This window comes from Saccostrea cucullata, unplaced genomic scaffold (assembly GCF_032062105.1).
Source record: "Saccostrea cucullata isolate Sc308-1 unplaced genomic scaffold, CSIRO_AGI_Scuc_v1 ctg613, whole genome shotgun sequence".
In the NCBI taxonomy this organism is placed as follows: domain Eukaryota; kingdom Metazoa; phylum Mollusca; class Bivalvia; order Ostreida; family Ostreidae; genus Saccostrea; species Saccostrea cuccullata.
The window spans coordinates 23224-46775 of NW_026923726.1; the positions used below are offsets into that span (position 1 = coordinate 23224).

Sequence of the window (23552 nt, forward strand, 5' to 3'; positions counted from 1 at the left end):
AGGTCATGGGGGTTCCACCTGCATATTTTCGAAGGTCCCTTTATCATTTATTTAATAATTTCATGTTGTTTGCATTTATTAGCCAAACAATCTTGCATATATATATATATATATATACACCACAAAAAGAATACGTCATTTTTTTTTTAAAGACAATTTCCCGGAAATACATTGAACACTTGTTTTGTTTCTGCTTTTCTTTTCATTTACTGCGAGCCTGTCATCTTGAAAGCTTCATTGGCAACAAAGTGCTTGTTCTTTTTCCTTGATTATCAAAATGCCACCCAAAAAGAAGAAGGGAAAGGGGAAAGGAAAGAAGAAGAAGAAGGATGGTAATCAAGCGATACATATAAATTTACGGAATTATTTCGATCTTTTGGTTTGACTAAATAAATAGTTATCTATTGTCAATACCATAGTATTGAATTGATACTGTATGTACCGATTGTAGCCAGGTCTAGGAAAATCACTATATTTAGCTATATAGAATAGAATAAATAGATATATACTTTTTTTACACAAATTTCAGGGCCCATTAGGCATAAACATTTAACATATATAATTACATATAAACATGTATTAAAGTAATAGAAAGTACAACATGTGGTGAAGAGCTTTCTTCTATAAAAGTATATATATATACTGATATATATGTTGGTGGCAATTTAAGTTTCATATACAGACATACATGATGGTTTGTTGTACAAAAAAAAAGTGTGCATAAGTATCATTCATGATATACATATATATGTAAATATATACATATCAAAATGCATAAAACTATGTTTGAAACATCAACAGGAGGCACAAAAATGTTTGTGAAACTCAAAATGATGTGGGCGGTGCGTGTAAAGGATATACAGAATTCGCACTTCTGCCTCATGTAGAATAAACAGACATAAAATTTATGGAGATAAACATATATTATATAAATAAATTATACATTGACACATGTGTTAATTAAACTAAACTACAATGGACAGCAAGAGTCATTTATTTAGGATAGTATCATTGTTATTATACATGTATTAAAGTTACAACTTCTGTCCATATATATATATATATATACAACACAAATATCAACAACACCTTTACATAGTGTAGATAATTATCCAACCAAGGTACTTCAAATGATTTTGAATTTTTGAACTTACATGACTTATGAATTCACACAATTTGAACAGCACATCAACATCTTCACAGTTCATTAACCATAAAAATTGGTTATTTTTTGACAAGCTATTAAAAAATGACACCTCATAGATATCATGGATAGTAAATTTATTCTTGATTGACTATGGCATGGACAACTTATCAAAACAACTTAAAAGAAAATGTACTTCATCTTCTATCTCTTCTATTTTACAATTGGGGCATATTCTCTCTTCTCTTGGAATACGTAATGTCTACCTTTTTCAATCATCAGATTTGAGAAGATATTCTAAATTTTGTTAGAATCTTTCTTTTTTCAAACTTTCTTAAAATTAATAAATGAGGTTCTAGCCCAAAGTTCTGTTTAATTGTGCAATAGGTGTCCAATTTCCCACAATTACTTAATTCTTCCTTCTTTTGATACTATATAGCTAAATCTACTTATATAGCTTTATTTACCAATATAATATAGCTTTATTTAGCTATTTCAGAGTAAATTTCTGTTTTATGAAAAGCAGACAAAAAGTCGCAACAATTCACCCAAAACCCATTTTAAAAATGTTTCTCCTTTTGTGCAGTTGCATTCAAAGATCTAAAAGTTTTGGGGCTATGTATAACGGTTAATCTGTGATTAAGCAGCTACTTTAACAAAGAAAAGCAGTTTTGTTTTGGTCAACAAGATAACTGATTGGTAATAATTCAGCACAATGCAAGGCAAACCTTTTTAAAAAAATATCAGCCATAATTTTCAGGCGATTTTTTGTCTGCTTTTCATAAAACAGAAACTTATTCTAAAATAGCTAAATAAAGCTGCATTATATAGGTAATAAAGCTTTAGGTAAATTAAGCTATTTAGCTAAATATAGTGATTTTCCAGGACCTGGTAGCTAAATAGTTTTGTACATTTATTATACATAAACAAGAAAAGAATTTCAATAGCTTTACATGTATTTACTATTTATAAGTACACTGTATTAACAATCTAAATTTATAGTGTCCATATGTTCAAATAATGATGAATGGAAATTTTAAAATTGAAATGTGAGAAAAAAATTTAATTTAAATTTAAAACAGAAAATAGACCTTGGTATGGCAAGTAATTAAGTGTTCTATAAGGCAAAGTTATTATAGTGATCATAATGTACTCAAAAATAAAAAGTTTGTGTTAAAAGTAAGGTTTTCATTTTCGTGATTATTTCCCTTTAAAAATGATGTGGTTTTTGCAGATGCACAGTTGGCATTAGATGACCAATACACACAAACGATGAACAAAATAGAGGCATTAAAGGATCATTTGGGTATGTGTATATCATAATACAATCCTCCATGTACATTTCAATAAAAAAAAACTATTGTTTCTTTTCATAGAGGTATATTTCAGAGTAAATTATCTTTTACTTTTTATCAGCTGTAAGAAAGGAACTTGCTCGTCGTAACCAGGCAGCGGAGGAAAGCATGAAAGCTCAGATGGATGAGACCAAGGGAGAACTAGAGGAAGTCAAGAAAAATCAACTGGACATCACAGCTGGTAAAAAAATCAATACATGTTATCAGAATTTTGTTGTCAAAGTTATGAAGAATTTCAATAAATTTTATTTATTGTCTGCAGATAAACCTTGAGCATTTGCATTAATAGAATATGCTGTTCCTAATTAGAAGTCTTTCATGTTTTCAGCAATAAATGGAATTTGAAAACAAACATTTTTTTTTCAAATTTTTTATTGGAGCTTATTAAAAAATATGAAAGCTAAAAAATTCAATATTGCATAATATTAGGGATGTCAAATCGGTCAATTTTTAATACTCGGTTACTCGGACGTTTTTCCGATCGAGTACCCGGGTACTCGGTAAAAGTGTATATAAATATGAACAAGTAAACATTGTAAACTCTTGTAGAAATAAAACCACATGCTTTGATAGGAGGTTTACCCGTTAGTGTATTTCTGTTGTATCAACGATGAGCACTTCGTGCCCGATGAAATTTAATATAACATCGTTTATTTTCAATTTATTCATCAGATAAACACAAGAAATAAAATCATAAGTAGTTCACAGATTTTTTGTTTCAAAAATTAATCTGCTCCGTATATTGTAATGTAGCTCTTTGTTGCGTTTGACGTCCAGGTATCAGTCGTACAGTTTAACTTGAACTTGATCAAGTTCGCCTAACAGAGAGCGGATTTACGGTTTTAATACACTTTTCGCACATAGATTTTCTAGTATTATGGGACGGTATTTTGTAGTTTGGTGCAATGATGGACATAAGTTTTTTTTAAGCCTTTGGCTTCAACCATTTGTATTGGCACGTAATCAAACACGACCATATCAACAATCGCGCGGGCAATATCATCTGTCTCTTTTCCCGATAATTTTTATAAGACTTCTCGCAGAATTAACAAGATTGTCAAATTTATTAAATCATAATAGACCTTAAACGATGTTCAGTGAAAACAAATAATTAAAGTTAATCAAAAATAAGGGTAGAAGACAGCCAAAGGTGAGAAAAGCCAGGTTACAGGTGCTTGGTCTAGATAATTACTGTATAAACATTGCCACGGGCGATAACGGTCATTTAGAGGAGTAGGAAACCCTAATTACTGTATGTACAAGTGCAATGAGTATTTTACCTTTTAAAATAGATTGTTTAATGTGTTAATAAGTAAGCTAAGAAATATTCAAAAATATACATCCGAGTAACCGAGTACTGATTTTAGTATTCGATACAATTCGGACGTTCGAAGGGTACAAAAGAGACAGGAGTACCCGGTTAACCGGGTACTCGTTGACATCCCTACATAATATCCTTCTCCAAAAGATGATAATATCGTTGAAGATGAATTTCATGGATTGAAATTTTATGATAAATTGTTTATTTCAGCAATGACAACACAGTACAAAACTATGCAAACTAAAAAGAATTATACAATCCATCAACTGGAACGGGAACTCACACAAACAACAAAGCAATTAAGTAAGTCTAAAAGGAAAGAGAAAGATTTTCTTAACCCATATAATGATATTACATGTATTTTCTTTAAAAATTCCTCACAAACTTGTATTGACCTGTTATCACTACATGTACTAGATTTTTTAGGGGGCAGGAGTAGATAACAGGAAGTTTCATTTTTATTTATTAATTAACAATATATTGTTTGCCAGAGGAAACAGAAAGAAAATTGAAAGAGACAGAGGATGAGAGAGACAGAATCATCAAGGAGAAGGATGAAGAAATCGCTGAGCTGAATCACGGAATGCAAGCTCTAGAACACAGCTATAAACGCATTCTGGATGTAAGTGTATCTCCCTGCAAAAGCAACCCCTTTAATATATCATAGGTACTCAGTCACTCAAAACAAAACATTCCCTTAAATGGCCTTGCTTCAAGACCAACGATGTGGGAATTGACTTCAGTGAAGATTTTGATTATCTGAGTTTTATTTAACATAAATATGTTTAAATTTTTGCAGGTTTGTACATGTATAATATTCAGATTTAAACAAATGAACTAAATTTTGCCTCATCAAAATTATTTCAAAAACTAAATTGATTTGAAATTTTGGCTTAAGTCTGTTCTTATAGTTTATCAATGGTCTTTTGGCCTGATTTCTGCAACTGGTGAATTTATGATTTGCACTCTTTTTTTGGAAATTCCCAATGTATGAATGTGAGTTATCAATAGAAACATGTTATTTTCATTGTTAAGTATCCTTTATACTTCAGTTGTGAGAAAAACTGATATAGCCATTAACTATACAAAATTACAAATTATCCCAAATTAATGTTTTGTAAATTTTTAGGATGCAATGCGTAAATTTATGGAAAAACTGGAAGATGCAAAAGAGAAATGGGAGGACACTGCAACTCTGATCCAGACACGAAATAAACAGACATTAATGGAACTCCAGATGACAGATCCGTGGACTTTTGATGAGGTCAAACCAATGCGGGCATTGCATTTTTAATAATCGGATATTTTTTATGACTTTCGTTGGTATTGTCTTTATATGTTATTTTGTAAAAATTTTTGGAAGTAAAGTAACTTTGTAAACAATAAAATCTCAATATGAATTATTGTTACTTGACTTTGTGAAAGCTTTCAGTTAAAATGAGAAATTTGCACCCTATTTTGTATGAATCTTTAGAGCATGCACTACATCACAGGGTATTGTATTTGTGTTCCAAATATGTGGGTATAGTGAACAACACTGCTTTATTAGCTGTTCACCTGAATCAAATAGCTTAATTACAATAGATTTAAACAAGCTAATTCAGAGAATTTGTGTCCCCCGCTTAGGGAAAAAGTCGGCTCCCCCTGACTGAATTTGTAGAATTATTAAATGTATACATGTATACTGAAGGAAATAAAATACATGTATGTCAATATGCATATAAAGATTTGATTGCTTATTCTTTATTATGTGTATAGAAGATTTTTTTATATGGAATATTTATCACACTGTAATGATGATTTTATAACCTCATAAATTTTTAATTCAATCATTTAGTAAAAAAAAAGTATTTAAAAAAAAAAAAAAAGAAAGAAAGGTTCTAATAAGAGATTCGATCCCGGGATCTCTCACACTTGAAGCGAGAGACATAACCACTACACCACAGTGTCGCTTTATTACGTGAGAAGTATATGCAGAACTAAAGTCACATACATGTATATATTCATGTTTTCATGTTCGGTATTCTCAAAATTTTACACAATCCATGGTGTTTGATTTATTTAGCCTTTATTAAACAATTATAATAGATGTAATAAGAACATAAAGTCCGCCGAGAACCTGTTTTATACGCAATAACTCTCCTCATGCCCTTGCGCTAAAAATAGCGACATGTAATACTACAAATACTAATAAAACAAGCTAATTCAGAGAATTTGTGTCCTCCGCTTAGGGAAAAAGTAAACCATGCGCAGTTCGTGGAGGGGGGGGGTGTCGGATCCCCCTGACTTAAGTTGTAAATAATTAAATTTGTAGAATTATTAAATGTATACATGTATACTGAAGCAAATAAAAATGTATGATAATATGCGTATAAAGATTTGATTGCTTATTCTTTATTATGTGTATAGAAGATTCTTTTTATATGAAATATTTATCACACTGTAATAATGATTTTATAACCTCATAAATTTTTCATTTCACATGCTGAATACTATCATTTAGTAAAAAAAAAAGTATTTAAAAAAAAAAAAGAAGGGATCGACCGAGATTCGATCCCGGGACCTCTCACATTCGAAGCGAGAGACATGACCACTGGACCACTGAATCGCTTTACACGAGGTGAAGTATATGCAGAACTGAAGTCATATACCTGTATATATTCATGTTTTCATGTTCGGTATTCTCAAAATTTTACACAATCCATGGTGTTTGACTTATTTAGCCTTTATTAAACAGTTCTAATAGATGTAATAAGAACATAAAGTCCGCCGAGAACCTGTTTTATACGCAATAACTCTCCTCATGCCCCTGCGCTAAAAATAGCGACATGTAATACTATAAATACTAATAAAACAAACGGGGCGGGGCACTTTGAGAGGGGCGAGAGACGTCCTAGGGAGTTTTGGTATAAAATTACATTGCATAAGCTCAAAATCTTCTTGAAATATCACCCGGAAATGATAGTATTACACACAGACAGAATGTATAAATTTACGACCTTGAACTTTGACCTTTTGACCTCAAAATCAATAGGGGTCTTCATTAGGTCACAGGGAGTTGTTATATAAAATTTCATTGCAATAGCTCAAATGGTTCTAGAGATATCGTGTGGAAACGAAAGTGTTTTAACAGACAGAATTTGCTTATTTATGACCTTGACCTTTGACCTTTTGACCTCAAAATCAATAGGGGTCTTCTTTAGTCCATAGGGAGTTGCTATGCTAAATTTCATTGCAAAAGCTCAAAGGGTTCTCGAGATATCGTGTGGAAACGAAAGCGTTACAGACAGACAGAAAGACGGACGGACGGACAGACGGACGGACGGACGGACAAACCCAAATTAATATCCCCCACTTTTCAAGCGGGGGACAACAAACGGGGCGGTGCACTTTGAGAGGGGCGAGATGCGTCCTAGGGAGTTTTGGTATAAAATTACATTGCATAAGCTCAAAATCTTCTTGAAATATCGCCCGGAAATGATAGTGTTACACACAGACAGAATGTATAAATTTATGACCTTGAACTTTGACCTTTTGACCTCAAAATCAATAGGGTTCTTCTTTAGGCCACAGGGAGTTGTTATGTAAAATTTCATTGCGATAGCTCAAATGGTTCTAGAGATATCGTGTGGAAAAGAAAGTGTTTTAACAGACAGAATTTGCTTATTTATGACCTTGACCTTTGACCTTTTGACCTCAAAATCAATAGGGGTCTTCTTTAGTCCATAGGGAGTTGCTATGCTAAATTTCATTGCAAAAGCTCAAAGGGTTCTCGAGATATCGTGTGGAAACGAAAGCGTTACAGACAGACAGAAAGACGGACGGACGGACAAACCCAAATTAATATCCCCCACTTTTCAAGCGGGGGACAACTATACACTTAGCATGTTTAGTTTGGTTACCTAATACCCATAGACAGAGTAGTGGAACAAAAAAATGCATTTTGACTAATCAGTAATATTCAGCAATAATCAGTATAGTGCCACTACCACACATGAACCCCTGACCCTTGGTCCACACTTTTCACAATTTTGGAAAAGGCACTCTTGCTTATCAAAAATATTTGATTAATACATGTACAAAGGAGAAGATTTCAATCAATTAATTCCATTTCCAGTATATGAGTAGAGCCCCCCCCCCCCCCCCCCATGGTACCCCTTACCCAGAGGCGTTGAAATTTAAAATTCAGGAAGAATGGCCCTTGCTCATCATAGCTATATAGGTATTTCATCTGCTTAATACCCAGGAGCAGAGAAGAAGATTTTCAAACAATTTCTGCATTTTCTCTATATAACCAATAGAGCCCCGCCCTAACAACAGAACCCCTGACCCTGGGGTCATAAAATTCACAATAGCATTCTTCCTCATCATGACTATGTACTTAGTTAGTTTATTTAATACCCAGGAACAGAGAAAAAGATTTTTAAAGAAATAATGTATTTTCACTATACAATCAATCGAGCCCTACCCTAAGACCAGAACCCCTGACCCTGGGGCCATAAAAATTCACAATTTTGGAAGAGGCATTCATGCTCATCATAACTACATACTACGTTAGTTTATTTGATACCCAGCAGCAGAGAAGAAGATTTTCAAACAATTTCTGCATTTTCTCTATATAACCAATAGAGCCCCGCCTAACACCAGAACCCCTGACCCTGGGGCCATAAAAATTCACAATTTTGGAAGAAGCATTCTTGCTCATCGTAACTATTTACTTAATTAATTCTTTGGATACCCAGCAGCAAAGAAGAAGATTTTCAGACAATTTCTGCATTTTTAAAGAAATAATGCATTTTCACTATATAATCAATAGAGCCCACCCTAGCACTAGAACCCCTGACCCTGGGGCCATGAATTTAACAATTTTGGTAGAGGACTAGAAATGGTCATTCAATTCATGTTAACAGTTTGACTTTTCTAAAGATTGCACTAATTTTAGTGGTTTTGGTTTTGGCCCCACCCCTCAGGCCCCAGGGGGACAGGGACCATGGAATTCACAATTTTTGTTCCCCTCACCAATAGATGCTTTGTGTAAGAGCTTCATATTAGTCTTCTGTCGACTCTTGCTCTGGATTATTTAGACCCCAGAGTGAGGGGTGGCGTGGATAAAAGAAGGTTCCTGCTAAACTGTAGAAATTATCTGACGACCCCCAGAGAGCGTTCGATTGACGATGTTGTGGAAGTGTTCGATCTTCTAGAATCCAAAGGACTCCTCGCTCCCGGAGGTTATACGATTCTTAGAGAACTGGTGCAAAACATAGGAGTGGATCTAGTGAGAGAAATTGACCAGACAGAGGCGCAAATGGGTCTAAATCTGGGTGACAGGACTGTACGTTCAGCAATGCCTGTCGCACCAGGAAATCGTATGTACTAGTCACTACACTGTAGTGCATCAAACAATAATTTTGGAATTTTTAAGCACTGGGCTCAATCTTTTATAAGCATGATATTTCTTTTCAAGTTGGTAATTAAGGAAATTATATAAGGGTAAATCGCCCTTACTTCGTGAAAATACAAAGGAATTAGACCATATGACAAAAAATAAGTTTTTAAAAAAGAGCGTTGCAGTTTTAAATAGCTGTATCTTATAGAGATTTTTATTTGTCATTTTAGATGTGTACAATACATATAACATCAACAATATTGAGGCGAGAAACGGTGTAATCTCCATCGCTAATTCCGACCACGCAACTGTTGTGCGGAACACATGAAGACAATTTCATTAAAATGAAAACATTCTCTTACTGAAGACGATTTTAAATAGAAGAAATAACAGTTAATTCATCTTTATTGATGAACTGGTAGATTTGCCTTGCTTATAGTTTTAATTATGCGTTGCTTTTTTTGTTTTGGGCACAGAAGATTGTACTAGTACTTATCATCATCAGTATGACCAATACTCATCACTAGTATTTATTATTTAACATCGTCTCTTTGTAGAGATATTGACTTTAATATACATGTACAATATTCTAATGTTCATATACGTATGTAAAGACGTATGTATTAGAAGTATATATTGAGCAATAAATGATTTTGTCGTAATAAATGTGTACATATTTCACTATCATCTATGTTGCAATACTTTTATAACGAAGAATTACATTTTAAGAGTGCATGTAAGCTGATCACTAATTTTGAAGCATCATTGGTAGTATGCTGCTTTAGTACGCGTAAAATACATGATGTGGAATTGAAGTAAAATATTAATTTGATCTTTGATAATACCCAGTACTAGTAATAGTAATACATGGATATCTATGAGGAGGATCTTTTTTTTCTACAAGGGAATCTAAGTGCTCTTAAGTTTTCGAGAAATATTTAACAAAAAATATAGGTCATCTTATTGTCATACTTAATACGAATCTCATACCCCCCCCCCAAAAAAAATGTGCATTTTGACATTATGTTTATTGCCCGAATGTAACATTTAGGTAATATTTTGTAAGTGTCTGTAGGATTTGCAGCTGCCTTGGAATATATATGCCCCAAAATCTCTTCCAACACAATCAGTAACATAGATCAGAGGCGAAGTCAAGTAGGGAAGGGGGGGCAAAAACCAAGAAATACGTGTGAAGAAAGTTGTCAAACGCGCATAATATCAAGCCCTTGTCTAAATGAATGAGAACTTTCTATGACATATATAGTGATAAAGATTAGTATTTAAGCTCGAAAGTCCCTTCAATCTATACAAATCTGGAGCAGGGAAAAACCGGACCTCTAAAACATCAGAAGTGGGATCAGATGCTATGGAGTATTGAGTATCCCCTGTCGACCGGTCACACCCGCCATCTGCTCCTTGTCCTGATTGAGAAATAACTGAAAAAATCTGTCGACAGTTATATGTGTAAATAATGGTCTAACCATTAGTATCAAAAACGTCATTCAATATTATGACTGAAAGATAGATTGCATTTCCCGACATGGTCATTGTATTGACCATAGAATTACGAAACGAGACTGTTGATATTCTTGTTTCATCAACTTGTTTGTCAATAAATTACCTCGATTTAGAATATGTTCATGTGAATCAGCTGACACTGAAATAAAAACCCCATATATGCAGACGATAAGGGTATATATTGCTGCACATCCATGCCATGAGTCAAGACGTTGACATTGAACAAACGGCAAAATGTTGACTCAGGACCTTGTACTATGAGAAAGATTGCTACATAAGTAAGTGAACTTGACTATTCGTTTTCAAAAAAACGTGACATTAAAGTCTTTTTCTAGAAAAAAAAATATCCAAATATGAAACAGAGATTTGTCGACTCTTTGGTATCTTTTATTTCCAGCTCATTCATAGTCGACCGATACATCTAAATGTCGAGTTGAAGGCCATAGCATTTGAGTGTTTTCTTCTTCAAGTTGATGACATAATTCATCACAGATACGTGTATGGCAAAATAATTGATCTACATTTAGGAAAATAAAATGTCGGGGACACAGACATAAACGTAGATTATATAGTTATACTATCTAAAAGTGGAGGGGGCGGGGACTAGTAGACTAAGTTACTACTCCAACTACCCTCCCTCCCCATTGGCTGATCCAGATGGGGGGGGGGGGTTCCGGGGGTTGGAACCCCCCCTTTATTTTTTGCCAAGTGGAGAAAGAGAGAGAAAGAAGGGGGATAAAACGTTTCCCGAGAATAAGTATTTGTACGTCTGACTTAAATATGTATTGAACAGATAGATTCTCACACATTTAGTTTTTCCATTCACCTTCACTATTACTTTTTCTGAGTGAATGGTAGAAAATATTCTACTTATTTTTATATATCTAATATATGATATGTAACATGTGAGGTTAAGTTTGATATTAGATTCCCGCGATCTTAATTTGACTGTGTTGGCTATATACAAGAAGGTGCCGTTTTTTTTAACTAAATCTTATGAAGGAACTAAAATTTAATTCATTGTTTTATACCCAACCCAAAAAGGATTTTTAAATTCTTTAAGAAAAGTCATTCTACTCTTCGGAAATGCTGCAAATCCACTCAATTTTAAGGCTTCAGTAGTTTTTTAAATGTGTTAATTTTTTTTTTTTATACGGACTGGGGGTACCTTTTCAAAGAAAAAAGGACGTAGAACAAAGATATTATTTTTCACAATCTTATATTTTTCCATACATCTTTGCCTGAGAGTGTGTAAGGGGGGGGGGGAGTTAGAGGGACACAACCCTGGACCCCCCCCTTCAAAAATTGCTGGATCCGCCCCTGCTCCCCCACATTAATGTGTACACCATAGGCACCTGACGAATTGAAGGTGTACCCCCACCCAACCCCCGGTTTCTGAGAATTTTTATTAGGCTCTTATTTTATGAGATTTAAGCAAGTACATGAAGTATAAAATAGAAAGAATTTGGCAATAAATTGAAGATTAAATGAACGTTTTAAAGTGCGTGAAAATGCGTGATTGCGGGGAAACGGTACATGTGTGATTTTGCATTAGAAATAGGAAATGTGTTGAAGTGCGTGACTGCGGGGAAGGGGGTTAAAAATACATGATTTCAATAGTCTATCATTATTATATTTCGATATCTGATATCATTTTCCGCTTTTGTAAAGATTTAAAGATAAGTCTTATACGGTATTAATATACACTGTACATAAATAAATATAAATGGGGGTACACCATTCTTCAGACACAGCTGTCGAATAATTTAAAATTATCAGAGGTGGATTTTCCCCAGTTAAAAATAGTACATGTATCATATTTGCATGGACGCCATTGAATAGATCTCTTGAACAAAGACGTGAATAAGTAAGTATAATTTTCTATTTACAAGCAATAATTTAATTTCAGTTTATCAACTTATCAGTCCTATACTTACTGAAACAAAATTTAAAGCTACAATCCAATCAAACCCTAAAAATGTAAATAAATAATGTTTGCTTCTACTTTCGTTTTGTTCTTATTTTTCAGTAACAAAGAATGTTCTTTTTGAAAGAAAAGTTTGTGAATGGCAAACATTTTGATAAGAACTGTACTTATTTATCGACTTTTTATGGTGGCATATTTATGCCATCCACATAACTTTTTGTCAAGATAAGATATCACGTTCAAGTCTAGATAACTACCGCGTCAAGTCATGAAACTTTCTGGTTTGTCATCAAACACCGACTTTTATCTTGTCCAGTCAAGATAAGCTATCGTATTCTTGCGATAGCTATCTTGCCAAAACGAGATCATTTATCTTGTATCGCGATTAAAAGTTATCTCGTCATGTCAAGATAGCTATTGCAATAAAACGTGATAGATTATCTTGACTTGGCAAGAGAGAAATCCGGTGTTTGTCGACAAACCAGAAAGTTATCATAACTTGACAAGATAGTTATCTTGACTTGACATGATATGCTATGTTGACAAAAAATTATGTGGATGGCATAAATATGCCACCATAACTTTTTCAATGAAACCAGAGTATAAAATCAGATTGGGTTGGTTGCAGGATTTTCACATCAATATTACTGGGGGTAGGGGGGTGGGGGGGGGGTTATAACTATTGAAACTGGATTGTTACCACTTGCATATCTTACTATAGATCAATATACTCAGCATTTCAAGAAGTCACATGTTTTGAAAGGTATATATTACATAGAAATATAAATTCAAACAGTGAAACAAGTGAAATTTCTGTTAAATTAATACATAGCAATTTAAAATCTACAGGATTCATCAATAAATTTATGCATAGCAGCAAAATGTACATACGTGTTAGTTTGTAAAGGTAAATTTACATCACCACAAAATAAAACTAGTATCAGATACATCTTGTTTGTAAATATTTCAGATAGCTATAAGCTTGTGCTTTATGTTTTCCGAGGTAAAAAGTATCTCAAATTTGACGAAGTTCCACCAGAATTGAGAAAATTGGGAAAACAGTCTATTTTTGCACCCTCTCGTGGCCTCCATGTACGCTTTGAATCAGTCTGATTAAAACCAGCCCCCTTCTCCTTTCACTCGTCGAGTGAAAGGAGAAGGGGGCTGGTTTTAATCAGACTGGCTTTGAATCAAAATTAGTCACGGATGGTTTTAAAACAAACATCGTTTTTTAAAATTCTTAACTTTAAACTTTCACAGGTTGAACTGTGTTCTTATTTTTACTTCAAATAAAGGCCCAGATCCAGCGATTACCATACCTTGTCCTTTAATGTGCTCGTTCACTATACGAGTATTCTTTTACTTCACAAATTGATTCTGAAATTGGAATTATTACAGAAATCAAACATATTTTTATTATTTTCAGTAATCGGCAATGCCTGTAGACAAAGAGAAAATGAAAGAACTCCACATTAATCTCATATCATCCATAGCCTTAGACTATCTCGACCCCTCAGTTAATAGTGGATACGACCACCAGAGGTTTTTGTTGAACTGCAGACGGTATCTGAAAACGCCACGAGAACAATCTATAAGAGATGTTGTCAAAGTATTGGATTGTTTTGAACAGAAAGGTCTGATGTCTCCAGGAAACTATAAAGTCTTAAAAGATGTGGTAAAAGACGTTAATGTGCAAATTGTTGAACTAATAAAAGACACAGAAAGAAATATGGGCATTTCTGGGTGTGAAGGAGACTTTGAGAGTGATGACGAAAAGTCAGACGACAGTAAACGCAGAAAAGACAAGGACAACAAAGCGTCCCAGGGTGGAAAAGAATCTTTTAAAACAGACGGTGTCTCACGTAAGATATACTAGTACTGTAAAATCACAAATTTTCGTGGAGGCATATTTTCGAGGCTTGAGAAAAAATTATTGATATGTGGGGGTTTGATTTCGTGATTGATGAAGTTTTGAGTAGTAATGCAATTTTCAAAACATTTCGTTGTGGTCTTGAATTGGTGGATATCCCCATACCTCGAAAACGAGGGAAAAAACCTCACGAAAAAGAGTGGTTTCACAGTAGTCTTTTTTAATGATTAAAAAACTTCACTGCCTATCAATAGCATACAATCTTATTTAATAAATTGTTTACAATTTCAGATGTTTACAACACATACAATTTTGGGGATATCAACGCTGGAGGAGGAATAATTGCCTTCGGGAATACAGGAAATGCAAGGATTAAACAGACGAAATGAAATTTGAACTTTTATAAATTTTCAAAAAGAGTATCAAACTTACAGATATGGTTTATTCCAATGCTTCATTTTGAGTCATTAGATAACCGGGATAACTCAGGGTCATTGTTTGAGTCTCTTCAGTTTTATTGTGTAAAATCTGTTCCAATTCTTTAAAACAGTTCTTTCCATGATGTTCAAAAATGAAAATTTGGCTATGTGTGAGAATTTGCCTAATGATTTTGAGGAACAAGCCATTAGACCTTGTATCTTACAATCACAGTTTAGGAGGCTAGGGGGTCAACAAATTATTTTTTATTAACCACCAGATATAACTTAAATTTTGGGATATGATATCTTAAGCTGTCAACTATCATTTGGCAAAGAAAAATTTCATAAATTTTAGTTTTAAAATTTGATCATTTTATTATATCTTTATATGGAGTTCTTCTTCTAAAGGAGATCAAAATGGTCTAAAAGTGGCCACGACCACCCAGCCTCTTTAATCTTTAAGTGTACTTTACACTGTATATTGACGCAACAACAACAAAAAACTGTATTTAATTAATTGTGTGCGTTTTATTTGAATGCCTCTCTGATATGTTCATTTATTTAAACGTTGATTAATAGATTGATTGTATGTTGTGTATGTTGTTTTACGTCTTATTTGAGAATTTTCTTTCATGTCGAGACGTCACTTTATACCGGTAAAGGGCTTCAAATTCAAACGTTTACTCCACACTCAGGGCCATTAAAAGTGAGGGCTGTTTATCGTGTCAACGGCTACCGTGACACGAGACCTCAGCTTTTAAGATGGGAAAGTTGGTCTATAAATTTCAGATAATACTCTCTGTCCAAATATTTTCACTACCGGTATTTTAGAGTAAAATTGTAAGTAGATTAGGTGGTCTGAAAGTTATCTGTCTTTGTTTGAAAATGCCCTGTGTTCTTAAAATTAATACTAAGTATTATGATAATTATTAATTATTTATTCCTCAGTTTTTGTTTTTACGAAAAGTCCATTGTACTTGTTATAAAATTGTGTATGGTTGGTTGTATATGCGGGATAAGTGTAGGTATTTTTTATTTTGAAAATTTTACTTATAATTTTGGAGCAATATATGTGACTCCAAAGGAAAAAGATATAAAACGTAGAAATTCTAAATGAAAGAGTGGAAATAGAAAAAAAAATGAATGTTGAGTTAAAGCCAAAGCAAGATTAGTGTACATGTATATTTCTTCTTCCTGTAATTTCTTTTAATAAATTCTGCTTCATATGGATACAAAAATAATCCTGCTCAATATCCACATCTGATTTACTTCTTAAATACATTGGTGTGAATAGTCCACCAAACGCCCTGACAACTGGGTTTAAAATATCAAAGAAAACCTTTAAAATATGGACTTTTACTTTATCTGTTTTGAAGAAGAGAAAAATTGATTGATAAGTATTTTCATATCATCAAACAAAGAATAGTAGATAATTTCATACAGAAACACATAGCTAATAATAATTGTTGAAGCAAAATGGATTCACACAGACATATTGTAGATTATTTAATCTTATAATATCAATACAAGTCCCCTTCCGCCAAGTGTAATCTGGATCCGATCAGAAACTGAAAATGTCGTCATTCAACCAAAAAAAAAAAAATAATTGAAGCGGAACAAAATGCAGTTGTTGTATATAACTCATCAAGGTAGACTCACACGCCAAAAATTAGCTTAATATATCTATCGGCAAGCATTTGGGGGAAAAGTACGGAAAAGCCATTAAAACTTGAAAAGACTATAATTTTGTCAAAATTCACAGAAGCGGAACGAATTCCAAACTAGGCAAGCTATTATACATGTATACAGTTTTGAGGACAAATGGCCAACCAGTGAAGAGCAAATGAGTTGTCCTGATGGAGAGCCAATAATTAAGATACAAACCAACGTTGGCCCAAAAATGATGTCCGCTTAAAATTAAACAGGTCGAGATCACTACCTTATATGGAAGGCAATTTTCAAGACGTGATGATGTCTTTGCCACACCCGTTCACATTCAAGTGAATGAGTCCCAAAGCATGACCTCTCTACTACGTGTTTACGATTCAATGCCGACACGTGGTTTTCGTCGGTTCACTGCACATTATTAAACTCGTCACCGGAAAATCTGTAGAGCTTCTTTATCACTTTATAACACCGAAATTGAAAGATTACTAGTATATTCTAGAATAAAGACATTGCTCCATGCTCACATTTGATATTGGAGTTGTTTTAGATGATTCATAGTTGCTTCGAATACGTACAAACGATTTGTACATAAAATAGTATTGAGGGATTAAATAATAATTGCACACCTTCTCCTGCTGTCTAAAACTAAGGACCTATATACTTCCAGCTAAAACAATGTACACGTATATCGCGTGAAAAAAAAATCAACGTTTTATCGACACGATACATGTAGCACATGTCTACGTCTCTTTGAACAATGGCTAAGGCCGATGTATTATAAGTTGATATAAGGCTTTATAAAGCAAATTTTGTAAATGTGAGCATAGAAATGAAAGATTATACATCATTTTAAATATTTCTTCCACAAATCTCAAAAAAGAATTGAAGATAAGTTTCCAAGGGACAATTCAAGTTGCCCTTTATTTTCAACACAGTTGAGTACTTGTAGTAGCCCACAATGCATTGCGACTCATTCATCAGTGGGTAAAGTAAACAGATAGCTAATTTACATGCAAATTTAATCTGACGTCCGAAAATATAGTGGTCTCGACCTGTTAAAAGAATAAGTGGTCCAACAATGGCTCAATAATATCCGTTCGTTGGTCCAACAGTAAGCCAACAAGTTGGTCCAATTAAGGACCGTTGGCCCAACATTAATTGCTTACAATAGCCCATTTGTACAAAAATGACGTTTGCCCAATATTGAAAGAATACATTGGCCCAACAATAAGCCAACAAGTTGGTGTGATAAAGTGCCGATGAGCAAATTACCGTTGGCCCAACATTAATTGCTTGCAATGGCCCAACTGTATAAAAATGACGTTTGCCCGATATTGAAAGAATACTAGTACATAGCCCAACAGTGGCCCAATATATAAATGGTGCCTGTTTTGGAGGGTAACATTTGAAATTGACACCCCAAGGAAAACCATTGTCAACCGACGCGTCAGCGGAGGTTGACAATGGTTTTCCGAGGGGTGTCAATTTCAAATGTTACCCTCCAAAACAGGCACCATTTATTTTATTATACTGAATGTCTTATTGATTTAGGACGTCAGCAAAAAAAACAAACGTCGATCGTCTTTACGTTCATGTATAGAAAGCTTTCACTCACCGGTTCACTAATCTCCTTATTGTTTGTTTGATACTCGAATTAGAGTCATTTATCATACAGTATAAAGTTTCGTTATTTCTGGCTCGCAAGCATGTTTCCTACACTCGCAAGCATGTATCGTCTGTGGTTTGTTGTTTTCAAGTAAGCTATATCGGACGCAAGCTTTTACTGACGTCAAGTTAATTCCGGTTCTTTCAAACGCGCAACTGACGTTTTGAGAATTCTACGGTGAACCGTACGCGCATAATTTCCACGCATGTGGCATTACCGTTGTGTTACCCGTTGTCACGTTTGTTGCTAAGGCTCAGGGTAATCGAACGGATTGTTAACTGCGTCTAAACCAATCAGATTGTAGTATTTAACATGAAAGTATAATAATATTAACTGTTACATTGGCCCAACAATAAGCCAACAAATTGGTTTGACTAAGGCCCAATGTTGAATACGGTGGCCCAACAAAGGTCCAATAACATCCTGCTATCTAGGTATCTATCGGCAAGCATTTGGGAAAAAAGTACGTAAATACCATTAAAACTTGAAAAGACTGTAATTTTGTCAAAATTCACAGAAGCGGAACGAATTCCAAACTAGATCTTAGGCTAATCAAGAAACACTCACATACCAAAATCACCTCAATATCTGCAAGCATTTAAAAATAGAATCAAAGTACTGAAAAGCGGTTAGCATGCTTTCATCGAATATGTACAGTGTACAATAACAAAAAATGCATTGAATCATGATATTAAAGTAGGCATGCATATCTTTTTCCAGTGTCATCAGCGAAGAAGCAGACACACTGAATTTTGTAGTACTTAACTAAATGGTATAACCAATAACATCCCAGACTGATGTCACAAATTTTTGTTTCAAAATATCAACCTGAGATTTTCAGTTTGAAAGACAGGAAGTTCAATTTCAAAAATTTCTCCCTAATTGTCTCCATTGGTGGCGTCCAAAAGTGCTCAGAACGAAAAAATAATTATGTTGATGTTGCAAATTTGATTGGCTTTCATGCTCTACTGATTCTGAAATTAGGTAACTGTAAAGGCTACTATTATAATAGCAAACAACTCAAAAAGAAAATAAAATGATAATTCAAATTCTTTAAATTAATTGATTTGGAGTACTGTACATAGATCTTTAGCTGGCTAGTCTGAGAAAAACGGATGGACGAGCAGAGAATTAATTAATTTCAGAGAGCTTCAGTTTCGTAGGCTCACTGCGGGTCAGCAGGTGTGACCTGTCATTGGGGATGCTTACTTCTCCTAGGCACCGGAACTTTCAAGGATCCGTTTTTCTTTTGAGACCGATCACTGTTCATTCTGTATTTTGATACAGATACTGAGTACATCTGTTTATTAATATTATGAACTATTTCTCTCACAGGAAGAAAGACAAGTAAACAAGATAATAAAGTTTTAAGAAATGTACATTATTGACTTTTCATACAATTAAATGTTCGAATAAGTAAATGGTATATGACAATTATTTAAAAAAGAGTCTTGCACGATATGTATAAACGAACATATACTGAGTATTTGGCAAATATTTTTCATGATATATTGTAAAAAAAAAAAAAAAAAAAAAAAAAAAAGAAAACGTGTGAAAAGGAAAGTTGTTGTTCAATCCATCAATACTAGTATTTTAAAAATTCAAAGGTTCACTAGAAGTCAGTGTATAACAAACAATTTAATTGTCCATTGCAAGAATTACCTAGGTATCATTGTCACGTTCTTCAATATGTCGCATAAGCAATACATTGTTTTTTTGTTTTTTTTTTTTTTAGTAAAAACAAGTATGCGAATTTCTAGCAATATGTCTGTAAGCATCTGTATTTTAATTTTTATTTTTTTTCTCAAAGGCTCAAAATGATAATTAACGAATTGGACAAATTCAAATTTAAAAAGTATTTTTACAACTTATACCTTGCATAGGAATTTAGCAAACTTTCAAAAATAATCATTCATTAGATATAATTTTCAATTTGTGCTTATCGTCAAGATTTTTCATGCCTCTTTTTTCTGTGCATATTTTATATCGGCTGATTTTTAGAAAAGGATCGAATGCCGATTAAATTTTTTTCTCCAATTTTTTAAAATCAATTTTAGTATGTTCATGATCAGGCTCCCATTATTTTTTTTTTTAAATAAAAATGTGATCGTTTAAAATCGTTTGTAATAATTAGACTGAGTACAGAATTTATCACTGGAAACAAAGCTTTTATCATCTTTTAAATAATTTCAACTGAGAAAAAAGGAGAAGAAAACAAACGTTTCATTATGGAAGTAATCCATAACTGTACAACTTACAGATGTATTCAGTATTTTTATATAAAGGTTTTCTACGAGTACTAGTATTACTTAAGTTAATTAAAGGGATGCCTAAATATTTTGGAAAATGAAACTCGATCGAGAGATTCTCCGATGTTTTGCAGTCGGTAATAACCTTCAACCCCTTTAGCCAGTAATTAACCCGTCCTCCCTGTGTCCAGTAGCATAATTCGGTCAAATATTTATTGTTCATGAGGGGTGCCTTATAATTAATCACAGGCACCTGAATTTTTATCAGTAAGTCTCTAAATTAGCCAAATATCGAAACATTCTACCCCCTCTATATATAAATACACAAGGTGTCCAACGCCATTTTGACCACCTGTTCGATTCAGGCTTCAATTTAACACATAAATCGGAAATGCCTACTGGTTTTCGTGTAACATTGGGTTCAAATATGATATTTAAAATTATGTGCGGTATGTGTTCGAAAAGTTTTCTTCTGAAGTCACGTGGTTATTTGGGGTATAAATAGTAAGGCCATGCGGTAGCACGGCACTCTAAGCTTGCTCGCTAGGATTTAAAGATTGTAAGAAATATGGAGGATAGTAATGCAATGGAGTGTAATGAAGTTGGGCTCTCAAACGAGGACGCCGTTTCGCTGTTTAGTACTTCACTCAACAAAGCCTTAGAAAAACAAAGTAATGTGATTGTGAGTACAATTGCGGGACTTACAGAACAACTAGGAAAAAGTAATGCCTTGAAAAGTGCAGCGCACGTGCCTGAGTCCGGACAAGCATTTGAATTTAAGCATGAGGGGCATAAGATTCAATTTGCGTTTAATCAAGATAGACTTTCTAAGTTGTCTGAAATTGAAGGTCTCATTCAGGAAGTTGATTTAACAAAGGCTGCAGCAGTTATTAAGGAAGAAAAGACAGCCCTACAACAGAGAAACAAAATTCTGAAAATCGCTGACCGTCACGGATGGGATACCGTGCACGAGTATCTCGATGACCCTTTGGCAGATAATACCGAAGATGCCACTAAGCTTCGTTACGCTGTGGGGCGTGCTGCAAGAAAACGATCCTTCAGAGCAAAACCGTATGAAAGACGCAGAGGAAGTTTTGCGCCCAGTGACTTTTTTCGTGGCTTTAGCCAGTCGTATAATTCCTCCGAAAAATTCAACACAGGGGCTTCAAGGGTCGGAAATACAGGATTCCAGTTCCAAAGAGATCGTGGCGGATGTTTCTACTGTCGGCAAGTCGGACACATGGTCAGAGACTGCCCATACCACAGGCACCTGAAGTATGGATAATACCCCCCCCTTTCTTTTAATGAAAAAAAAATGTAAGAGTGTATAATACCTCGAAAATACAAAATTTCCCCGTCAAACACATCTATATGTCGTTATGTGCAAGCAGATTGTACTTTTTCTCACGTTTAAAGAATGGCCCTATTCGGTATAATAAAAATACACAAGGTAAGAAACAAAAGTTGTAAACAAACGGGGGACCCCTGCTTCGAGACAGATTAACAAGGTAATAATTAGTGTTACCTATCATAATTTTGCAAACACTCTGTCTGGGAGATGTTCTTTTACTAGTCTCTTTAACCTAAACCCCGCTATTAGCGTTTGATATGCCGTAATCGGACGATTTATTAATCGGATACATAAAATTTTCTCCATTGGCAGCGTTGGAGGAGGTTTTGGAGCTGCTTTTCTGTTTCGCCTTATCTGATTGGTTAATTGTAATACAGTTTGAATATCTAACCAATCAGATAAGGCGAAACAGAAAAGCAGCTCCAAAACCTCCTCCAACGCTGCCAATGGAGAAAATTTTATGTATCCGATTAATAAATCGTCCGATTACGGCATATCAAACGCTAATAGCGGGGTTTAGGTTAAAGAGACTAGTAAAAGAACATCTCCCAGACAGAGTGTTTGCAAAATTATGATAGGTAACACTAATTATTACCTTGTTAATCTGTCTCGAAGCAGGGGTCCCCCGTTTGTTTACAATTTTTGTTTCTTACCTTGTGTATTTTTATTATACCGAATAGGGCCATTCTTTAAATGTGAGAAAAGTACAATCTGCTTGCACATAACGACATATAGATGTGTTTGACGGGGAAATTTTATATTTTCGAGGTATTATACACTCTTACATTTTTTTTTCATTAAAAGAAAGGGGGGGTATTATCCATACTTCAGGTGCCTGTGCCCATACCTCAAAGGCCAGCCCATCCCCACCTTGTCAACCTCAACTACATGCACAAGTGGAACCTCTAAGCAGTGAAAATAATGAAGTTGAGTATATGTTTGATTTAAATGAGCAATATGAATATGAGCAAAATGTTGAGATGGTTAGTGTTAAATCCAAGCTCAAGAAAAGCATAAATTTCTGGAATGACGAGCTTAATGCTAATAGTTTTATTTTGAATACTATAAGATTTGGGTATGCTATACCTTTCAAAGAACTTCCATATAGTATTATTTTAAAAAATAACAGGTCTTCATTAAATCATGCAGAATTTGTTTGCTCAGCTATTTCTGACCTAATCAAGACTGGGTGTGTTAGAGAGGTTCAAGAACCATCTTTTGTAGTTAATCCTTTGACTGTGTCTGTTAACGCGTCTGGTAAAAAACGTCTTGTTTTAGATCTCAGACATGTTAATCAGTTTATTGAGAAACAAAAAATTAAATTCGAGGGAATTAAGGAAGCTATGTTATATGCTAGAGAAGAACAATTCATGATAAAATTTGATTTTAAATCGGGTTACTACCATGTAGATGTACATCCCGAATTTCAAAAGTATTTAGGGTTTAGTTGGGAATTTCAAGGAAAAAGGAAATATTTTGAATTCACTGTTTTGCCATTTGGGCTTTCTTCTGCAGGGATATTTTCACAAAAGTTGTGAGGGTATTGGTAAAATATTGGAGATCTCATAGCATTCCTGTCGTAGTTTATCTCGATGATGGCTGGGTTTGCTCTGATTACAATTCTTGTATAGAAATAGCCGCGTTTCTACAGAAAACGTTAGATCACTCAGGGTTTCAG

The 23552-nt window shown here is 34.1% G+C and overlaps 3 protein-coding genes across 3 annotated transcripts; all 3 read left to right on the forward strand.

Annotated features, from left to right (window-relative positions):
- The first annotated feature begins 192 nt into the window (after positions 1-192).
- On the forward strand, positions 193-5206 carry LOC134264771 (coiled-coil domain-containing protein 153-like). The gene is made up of 6 exons (XM_062747053.1): positions 193-332; positions 2379-2450; positions 2561-2680; positions 4031-4123; positions 4312-4442; positions 4950-5206. The coding sequence occupies exons 1-6, from the start codon at positions 278-280 to the stop codon at positions 5112-5114; spliced, it is 636 nt and encodes a 211-aa protein (XP_062603037.1). The 5' UTR covers positions 193-277; the 3' UTR covers positions 5115-5206.
- Positions 5207-6406: 1200 nt separating this feature from the next.
- LOC134264765 (uncharacterized) lies at positions 6407-9686 on the forward strand. The gene is made up of 3 exons (XM_062747048.1): positions 6407-6440; positions 8860-9186; positions 9437-9686. The coding sequence occupies exons 1-3, from the start codon at positions 6407-6409 to the stop codon at positions 9532-9534; spliced, it is 459 nt and encodes a 152-aa protein (XP_062603032.1). The 3' UTR covers positions 9535-9686.
- Positions 9687-12542: 2856 nt separating this feature from the next.
- LOC134264761 (uncharacterized) lies at positions 12543-15536 on the forward strand. The gene is made up of 3 exons (XM_062747043.1): positions 12543-12591; positions 14078-14513; positions 14813-15536. The coding sequence occupies exons 2-3, from the start codon at positions 14087-14089 to the stop codon at positions 14908-14910; spliced, it is 525 nt and encodes a 174-aa protein (XP_062603027.1). The 5' UTR covers positions 12543-12591; positions 14078-14086; the 3' UTR covers positions 14911-15536.
- The last annotated feature ends 8016 nt before the right edge of the window (positions 15537-23552 follow it).